The 9,728-nt window shown below is 34.6% G+C and overlaps 1 protein-coding gene across 1 annotated transcript; it reads left to right on the top strand.

The window, feature by feature from the left end:
- The first annotated feature begins 3,910 nt into the window (after positions 1-3,910).
- Positions 3,911-9,512, top strand: LOC114141936 (sialic acid-binding Ig-like lectin 13). The gene is made up of 13 exons (XM_028012870.1): positions 3,911-4,021; positions 5,373-5,451; positions 5,538-5,933; positions 6,025-6,324; positions 6,439-6,538; positions 6,647-6,682; positions 6,763-6,795; positions 6,921-6,962; positions 7,174-7,200; positions 7,306-7,335; positions 7,422-7,487; positions 7,572-7,599; positions 7,681-9,512. The coding sequence occupies exons 2-13, from the start codon at positions 5,409-5,411 to the stop codon at positions 7,741-7,743; spliced, it is 1,164 nt and encodes a 387-aa protein (XP_027868671.1). The 5' UTR covers positions 3,911-4,021; positions 5,373-5,408; the 3' UTR covers positions 7,744-9,512.
- The last annotated feature ends 216 nt before the right edge of the window (positions 9,513-9,728 follow it).

Consider the following 9,728-nt stretch of genomic DNA (forward strand, 5'->3'; position numbering starts at 1 on the left):
GGTTTTACTTATATCCAGAGTGGCATTGTTGACAACATTTTTAGCTTCCCTGATTACAGTGGATCTAGTAAGTTTGGGCAGAGCACCAAATAAATAATTTTATACTCTTACGTTGTATTGTTATAGAGCAAGAAACTTCAATATCATAGCTGTACTTTATCAATCAAATCTGTTGGCAAAACTCTTGCCACAATTCCTCAAACTTATAACCAGTTGCTTTCCTATTTTGCCACCTCTTCTGCTTTTGTGTCTTCAGTGTGGTCTCGGTGACTTAAGTTCGCATTTAACATGCAATGCATGTTTTAGATGGGTCTCCATTTCAGCAGACCTGATTCAAATGATTGCATGAACTCCTCTGTTGTTGCCAAATACTGCAGAAGTCTGTTAATCTTCTGTTCATATAACTTATGTGTTTGGAAGCAAGGAGAAACCTAAAACATGCAGGTCAGTGGGTACTTCATGACCAGGGTTGGAAACCAGGACGCAACTGATATAACAAATATTTTATCCATATACAAGAGTTTAATAACAACAACAACAAAAAAATCAGCCTTACAATTAAAATTCTTCAATCAACAAACTCATTAAGCGAACAAGCTACTAATCATATCAAGTGTTGTTGATGAAGTGCTTCATTCAGGTTCTGCTCGAGTTGAGGTTAAAACAAAAAAACACTTTGGTTAAGAGATTCTACAAAACAGCAACTCTTAAAATCTGTTGTGATTAGATAAATTTGTAGCAAACCAAGTGAATACCCACTTAACACAAACGTAGGCTAACAGAAACTGAATAATCTTCTGTTCTTCTTGAGAGGCTTTCCTAAAATAACCCATCTGGCTGACTGTAAGAGGAACTATAGGGCAGCTTCTGTTGAAATTCATTTAACCAAATAAAGAGAAGGTTTTTCAGAGAACAGGAACAGAAACTAATGAAATGTGAAGACAGGAAACTCTAACTATGATGCTACACTGTATGCAGACAACTGGACAAACTGTGTTCTTGAGTGTTAAATATATTGCAAAACAGCTTCAGTGTTCACAGTCATTACAAACATACATATATATATATATATATATATATATATATATATATATATATAAAGAGAGAGAGTATCTTCTAAAAACTGGCTGTAGGTTTGGAAATTGTTTTTAAAAAAATATACTGTCAACTTGAAAAGGTCTCACTGGCTCATCTTTACTTATTCCAGCCTAAACTGGTTCTTCACCTCCAGCTTAATAGTTAAAGTGGAGTTCTGTGCCTGTTACTGGGCAGACACAGTCCAGATCTGGTCATTCAAGATTTACTGTTATCAGTGAATAAAACTTGACCTGTAGTAAATCTGTCTTCACATATGTTTTGTCCCAGTTATTACATTTCAACTTATGTGTCTCACTCTGTAGTGTTTGTGTTTTCAATTCCCATTTAAAATACTATTGAAAAGAAAACCAGTCAGTCCTGCTTCTTGTATATTACACCAAGTTATACATTGCTATCAATGACATAGCAATTGGAATACCTTTCAAAAAAGTGCAAAGAAAAACACAAGAAATTTGTGGCACTCATCAAATTTTCAATGTAATTTTTCAAATGTGAAACTATTGTACCAACAATAAAACTGTAGCAGAAAGGTGGTACAGAGATACCTTTAAAGAACAACAACATTTTTTTTGTTTCCAGTCCAAGTTTATTAATAAAGAACATAATGTTATCACCATCTAGCAACAGAGATGGAGATAAATAGCAACACATTGGTGAAAACATCCAAAACTGTCCTCCAAATCTTCCATGTTTGTGTCATTTCAAAAATTAATTCAGTATTGGAAGATGTCAGCCTTATGCTGTAAAGTTCATTAAGTGACAGCCACTATTTCTAATGTTACACTGGTCTTATCTCACAGTTACAGCATTCTGTTTCAGTAAATCCTGAGCTCATCAGTTATTTGTTTTTATCTCAAGGATGTTCTCGATAAGAACCAACACAAAGACACAAAGCAGTGTTTACTGTATCTGTCCAACACGCTACTGTACAATGTTACTTACACATGGCAACTTAGTAGAGACTATCTAAATGCGAAAACATTACGACTAGAATGACTGGAATATTTACAAATGATATCTTAAAAGATAAGTTGAGGTACTTTTGTCTAAAAAAAAAAAGGTCCACCTGAGAGTTAATTCTTATAATTCATTCTGTTTTTCTTGTTCTGGTTTTGTCATTAAGTCAATAATGAAGGTCATCTTCTAAAACATATTTACTAAGTTTCAATCTCTAACAGCTTGAAGCATGCATCACACATGAAGTGAACTGTCAGTACGTTTATTTTTACTTTTTGCATCTTGTATCACTTCCTTTTTTCTAGTTTATAGCTACAGAGAAAAAAACTTGGTTCCTTCTTAAACACCACAGCTGAAAAAAAAAATTCTCACCAAACTGTGTTATAAACTCATTGGCTGCTTTCTTCCACAAAGGCAGGGTTAATGCTTTCTCCACCTATTGGGTGGAAATTCCCTCTGTCTTGAAAATCCAGATGAACATAATTGATATTGTGAGGGAGGTGAATCTTTTTGACAGCTAGGCTCTGCTTCCTTTTAACGCTCCAAAGATCCTCCTCATTTATGGTTAGGAAGTCTTGCAGCTTGACAGTGTCCTCCTTTTGGTGTCCCCAGGACAGCCTCTTGGGAGTTGAAGCAGCGAAGCCAGTGGACGTCGAGTTACCCATTAGAAAAGCTGAGAGCTTCACTATCCAAGGATCAAATCTATCCAGTAAAACACAAAGTGTAAGAATTATTGTAAAAATTAATCTACACATATCAGAGAAATAAGATTGTACATTTTCTTACCTTTATGGAGCAAATTACAACAGGTTGTGTTCTTTCTGCTGATCTGGCCGCTGAAGTCTCGGTGCAATGCAAAAGACAGACTCCTTCATTTTAAAGCCCTGAAGTCATGACCTCATCAGACCAATTAATCACATCACTAAGAGACTAACAGCTGTAACTGCAAAAGTTAATCAGTGTTGATTAATGGCTCTCTTTCTCAGCTCTTTCTGTTTATCACATTGTAGATAAACTTCATTCGTAATCGGCCTGGAACCTAAAGTGATCAAACATTTTGAGTATAATAGTGTGCTAACAACTTTAGTCGAGGTGACTAAATGGTTCAGCATATATTTTTCAAATATCAGGAATAAAAAGTGATGATATCAAGGTAGCATGTGGAATCACATGTTGAAATTCTGAAATTTATTGTGCAAGATGGAAAAATGTATGCTTACTAACTAAAGCCGACGAACTACATTAAGCTGATGATTCTATGTGCAACTTGTAAACAAGTATTTTCTTTTAATCATGCATTATTAAGGTGACCAAGAACAAATGTAATGACTAGTCAATGGTGGATTTTTATACGTACCAACTTCCTTAATTATCACACAGTCTTAAGATCATTTTAGTAAATTTTCTTTAAATCTCATTGTTTTTCAAAAACGTATTTATTATGTGGAGTCGAATGCATTTCCGTTAGGGCAAGGCATTTTTATTTTTTATTTTTTTACCAGATCACTTCTCGTCTTGGCTTAATCTGTTGATTAAATGTTGGAAGAAACGCATTTTTGTCTTTTCTGTAGCTCTGTTTAGACCAGTCACTGTGATGGAGAAAACTGCAGTGATCTTTATACAGCCAGAGGAAATCTACAACTGATGACAAATTTGATTTCCTGGTGGGTAAAGTCAATTGTAACTTCACGCATGGGAAAGATAAAAACAAGAAACAAGAAGCATTTTTCTTCCTGTTTAGAGTCAGAAATTCTATGTCTTAAAATATAACAGAGATTTTCATACAGATAAGTAATACAGCTGAGACCACTCCCTGTTCTCTGCATCATTAATTCTGGCTTCACTGCCTTTACACACACTCTTACATTTTCACAAAGTAATTGTGGCGGCTGCCAAACTACAGAAACCAAATCAGAGAATCAGTCTTCACAAGTGTTTTCAGAAAACCGCACAGACAAGACATTAGGTAAGATTTTGACAATTGTAATAGTTGTACCAAACTTAGTTTACGCATATTTTTCTAATAAAATAAGGGCTTGGTAAAAAAAAATAAAAAATCAGATTAGCATTGATAAATACATTGAAAGAAGTGATTAGATTTAATACTTTCTCTGCTGATTGTTCCTAATGTAACATTTTGATTTAAATTAGGATATTATTTTTAAAAAAATGTTTTTTCTGAATACTTGATTCAATTTAAAAATATATTAAATGATTAAAAAATGATAGAACTATTTGATATTATTGTAAAATGAAGGAATGGGTAAGGAACTTGGTTTCTTTTGCTAACGGCAGACAAATTAGTACACAGAAGAACAAACTAACTTCCTCTTTATTTAACATCATGTTAAATAAATTCAAGTCTCCCAAAGCAATTTCGGTAAGTATTCTGCTGTTTTGAACTTTTCCCAGTATTATTCATTTTGATATAATCTGTTCACAATGTTTTCTTTACTAAATAAGCAATAATAAATTTAATATTTCGAGCAGCAATTTAATCCATGGAGAAACCAGTTATGCAACATGTTGTCATTACTGTACAAGAGCTTCTATTGCAGGCAGATTTCTGACTCAAAACACGAGGTCCTGTGCACATTCAGATATATAACATGTCATTTTCATATTGAAGGATATCAAAGTAAATACTTTTCAAAATTGTTTGTGGGTGTAGTTAATATTTTTGTTTAAGGTGACTATATATATAATATTTTTGCAAATTGAATGTTTTCATTTAGTTTCTTCTGAATTCCACACAAATTTCAGATTTAGCATTCTGCATAGATACTTCTTTTGTTCTGAATTTGCTTGATTTTTTGCGTCATTATGATGTTGTACCCAAACCCACACCTAACCTCACCTCCCTCATTCAGTTTCAAACTCTTTCCTTCTTACTCACATGTTTCCACACTTATGATTGTGAAATCGCCACATTAAATTAATCCCAGAGTTTGGTTTTCCTTATTTTTGTTTAGTCTCAGATTCCATTTTTTATTTGTGTTATTCTTTCAGATCGGATTTTTAACAGTGCCATTGCATAAAATGGTTTGGTCTGAAGGAAAATTCAAAATCAACTCTCCTGTGTAGTAATTTAAAACTATAATCAATCTGCTGGTGAAAATACAATGCTCATTTATGATTAACTTTCATAGCTGGTGGACTCTGAGTGTTGAGCCATTTCACACCTTTGATTTCATACCTTAGTATTTTAGGAAAAATGTCAATTAAATCTCCTTAGTAAGTTTTTAATCCTTGGGATTAATGCTGATATAATATTTTGTGTTTCTGTTTGTTTTTTCCTCCTTTATAAATTCCTTCAGATTTGAACAATCAAACCCACAGGGTTTTGCGGCACAATGGACCACGAGAGAAAGATCATGATGTGTTTGGTTTTGACTTGTAAGTGATTAGTAAATTACTTCATAAATCTTCTTTTACTCCTCAATAATTATTTGTAATTTTTTGCTTTGGTTCTGATTAATCAGTCATTTGCAGCTCTGTGCTTGGAGAAGAGTGGACGGCCAATGTTGAAAAGTCCATTGACGCTCTAGTTGGCTCCTGTGTTGTGCTGCCCTGTACAGTCAGTCATCCTGGGACTTACCTGTCTACCTCCAGACTCAGGGGCATCTGGCATCGTAAGGACAAATCGAACGAGATCTTCTACCATGAAGACAGCACAAAGATCCTGGACAGCTTTAAGGGCCGAACAAGGTTGCTGGGAAACCTGGGTCAGAACAATTGCACTTTAGAAATAGTTCAAGTTAAAGATTATGACAACGGCCCTTTCTGCTTCCGCATTGAACTTGTACGAAAAGACACCAACGAACAAACTAAAGAAAAGTACTCCTTTGTTGAGAAATGTGCTGACATCACAATGATCCGTATGTATACACTCTATATGCTGGATTTCAAACCTGCTTGTATGTTTAACCCATTTTTACATGAGCTGCTACCTGAATTTGTTGTTCACAGATGACAAACCTCAACTCAAACTGGGTCCAATAAAGACGGCCACTCAAGGCAAACCCTACACTCTCACCTGCTCTGTTCACCACACCTGCCCCTCGCATGTCCCTCAGATTAAATGGAGTCGGGAAAGAAAGGATGATGACATCACTGAAGTTCATAAACACATTCATTCAGGGGTCTGGGAGGCAGAGTCCATCCTGTCCTTCGTTCCTGAGGAAAAGGATGACGAATCAGAGCTCACCTGCACAGCAACATTTAGTGGGGGAATAAAATCTGAGGCAAAGTTCACACTTAATGTAAAACGTGAGACAAACCTTGTTTTGCTTTTTTATTCATTTTAAAAGAACAGCCATTTGAAATCCTGCCTACTTGTTGCTGTTTGCAATAAAAAAGAAATGGTTTACATTTGGTTTGCAGGCCAACAAAACTACAACCACATCATCATTCCTGCTGTTGCAGTAGCTGCCACTGCTGTGATCTTTGGACTCTTCTGTGTTTTGATGGTGAAGAAATACAAGTGAGTAACAAAGTGCCAAACTAATTTTCATTAACAGTGAATATGAAATAAAATATGACATTTGGTTGCAGATGTCTAATATTTTAACAAATGTTTGGTCTTTTAAAGGAAACGTATTCAAGAGCTGCAAAGTCAAGATGGCAGGTATAAAAAAGACAGTTTTCTCACAGTCACACCTGCATTTAACTACATTATTATAATACACTTTACTTCTCTAACATTAGCATGTGGAACAGGATGTCTAGACTGTCTCGCAGGTGAGAAATGGTCGCTTTGCAAACAATGTCCGTGTCTCTGTTAGACAGATAAAAATGATTATTCTTATCTTAGTAACATTGTACTTATCTAATATAATATTTAATTCAGTATGTGACATTTTCAGGATTCGTCCTGGCGCCTCAGGACCAACTCGTTCTGATCAAAGGCAAGAGATTTATTTTTTTTTACTTTTCTCAATGCAGCACTGAATTTAAGAGAAAAAGTTCATATTTTCTGCTGCAGCTTTAAAATAAACCTGCAAATTGCTGAGTTGGGAGTTTTTTCTTAAACATAAAAGATTAATTCCTTTTTTGACTTTAGACAAAATGCTTCCTAAAACATTTGCATACTTTCTGTTCCTTCTTTATTTTTCCTAGAAGGTCTATCTGGAGCAGATTTTCGAGGTAAGTGGAACTTTTTGTGGCTTTGTAAAAACCTTACATATAAGAGAAGCTCTTGTGTTTTTATTTGAAATATTACACATAAAGTATTTCATTTGTCTTTAACAGGAGACCCCAAAGGAATGAGCATGATCTAAGGTGAACAATTAGCTTAAAAAAACTACAAGTTGTAAAGTTTTCTTGGTGTGTGTTTTGATTGTAAAACCTGTTATTCAAATCATCAGTCCCAATAATGCAAACTCCTGTGGTGGACAGAAAATTAACAAACCCCACTTCCCGTCACCAAAGAGGTAACAACTTCAATTAGATTTATGAAATATTTCATATGAAAAGTTTCTAATTGTTATTTCTGCTGCTGTGGTGGGACCATAAAGCCAACAAAAATCCAACAATTACAAACAGGTATGATCCAGTTTTTTTTTCCAGTTATTTAAAATTCAGTCCGCTTTTTATAAACACCCTTATCATTCTTATTCTTCATAGGACCTGGATGACAACGATGACTACATGAACACCGCAGACTTGAATATTTATGGAAACGTGTAAAAATATAAAAATTGATTATCAAAGTAAATAGCCAGTGTAATTATCAGCACCCTTTGTTTCAACAAACAGGTTGTGTTCTTTTTGATGATCTGATTTATTGGTGAGTTAAGTTACATGCTTTACATATGTACAGATTTAAGGCTTTATAATACCAGCTATGCTAATATACCCTACGTTTACTGCACCCACTGTGGCATCCCTACCAATAGAAATGAAAGGGTCTGTGTCTGTGTGGGTCACAGTGATTATTTGTATAAATCACAAATTTATCCGTCCATCCATTAATCCAGGCATTCTCTGTTTCAGGCGATGTTTGACTTAAAACTATGGCAAATATTTTCTACATGCAAATAAATCTTTTAAAAGAAAACAGAGATGTTTTATTGGCACTCTTTGACAAATAGTAACAATAAACTGAAAACTGATCAAATATTACCATTGGAGATGTTGCATTGCTCAGTTGAAGAGCAGGCAACCAATGTACAGGTCTCAAATTAAGCCCTAAATTTCTCTGGCAAAAGGTTGGTTCATGTGTACAAAAGCTTTAAAAATATGATCAAATAATTAAAATGTTGGAGTTGCTTAAAGGTTGGCCAAAAGTCTATTTTTCAAATATCCATCCTCAAATATTCCTGGCAAGGGTCACGGGGGAGTCAGTGCCAGTGGTCAACGTCCAAGATGCAGAGTTCATCTCTGGTTCCTAATCTATCACAGGACCGACAAATAGGTAAACATCCAGTTAACACAAACCTCCATTCCTGAATGCAAAGTGGAATCTGCAACTAAAGGGGAAGTATGAAGTATATTCCAGGCAAATAGTGCCATCTCACAAAAACAATCAAGTAACTACCTTACCTTCACTTGTTTTAAAAATGTTGTATATATCGAACATGTCTTAATAGAAATTTGACTTCATAATCTAACACTCTGAAATTGGGCCTTTGTGTTGAAATGTGTGTGTGCTCTTTCAAACACTCCCCCTTCAGCCCGTTATCACAACAACAAATCTCCATGAAGCCTCTAACAACATTTGCTAATTGCTGCTACCGCTACTTTGAAGGAGCTGAGTTGGGGAGTCGCGCTCTGTGAGATAAAACCTTTGCTTGGAGACTGGAGCTCAGAGGAGGAGCTGAGAGGAAAGGGCGGCACTTGGTGAGAAATGGCTGCCAGTGGAGATTAAAGGATTACTCAAATAATCATGAAAGAATCAAAGCAACACTCCATGTTTTTGATGAGGGAATAACATTATGTAAAGCTCAAAAAAGTTGATTTTAGATTATACTGTTAGACCCCACCCCCACAGACATCTTGAATAAGTACAAGGTGCAGTTTTTATTTGATCATTGACAAATCACCAATAAAGCATGATGAACCTCATTTCACTATTCATACATACAAAGTGAATTCAAAAGTGTTAAATGTTTTGGTGTTAGTAGACTTTATGCAAAAGTCTTTAATTAATTTTACTCTAATAGAGTCACATACTGTTTATGTAACTCTGAGGTGTATATTATTAGTAGTTAAAGTCCAGTGTTAAAACAAAGTGTTTCCGTATCAAATCTAGAGGTGTTAAAATGGAAACAGTAACTCTTCTTAACTCTGAAATGTATTAAGCATACTGCATTTTGTATTGCACAACTCATATGTCAGACCTTTTGATAGGCAATATGTGAATGAAAGCGACATGTGAAACATGCACATTATTCCACGTTGTAATGTGTTTTGTAATTATGGTGCACGTTTTTAAATAAATGCATTTGAGAAAATCATTGCCTCTTTATTAAATGTTTATTTTCCAAAGAATTTTTAAAAGTTCAAAACAATAAAATACCTATTTAATATTAATTACAAATAACTCTTATGAAGTTTAAAAAAAAAACTCTGTGAGCGTTAATATTAAGATCTAACACTGAATTAGTGTTAATAAGTGTTAAATGATTAACTCTAGCAGATTTGATATTTGACACTTAATTAGAGTTAAGATA

This window comes from Xiphophorus couchianus, chromosome 3, assembly GCF_001444195.1.
Source record: "Xiphophorus couchianus chromosome 3, X_couchianus-1.0, whole genome shotgun sequence".
NCBI classification, from domain to species: domain Eukaryota; kingdom Metazoa; phylum Chordata; class Actinopteri; order Cyprinodontiformes; family Poeciliidae; genus Xiphophorus; species Xiphophorus couchianus.

Coding starts and splice junctions, on each gene's coding strand:
- LOC114141936 (XM_028012870.1), top strand. CDS start 5,409: ATGGACCACGAGAGAAAGATCATGATGTGTTTGGTTTTGACTT. Junction 5,452..5,537: donor GATGTGTTTGGTTTTGACTT/GTAAGTGATTAG, acceptor CTGATTAATCAG/TCATTTGCAGCTCTGTGCTT. Junction 7,488..7,571: donor CACTTCCCGTCACCAAAGAG/GTAACAACTTCA, acceptor GGGACCATAAAG/CCAACAAAAATCCAACAATT.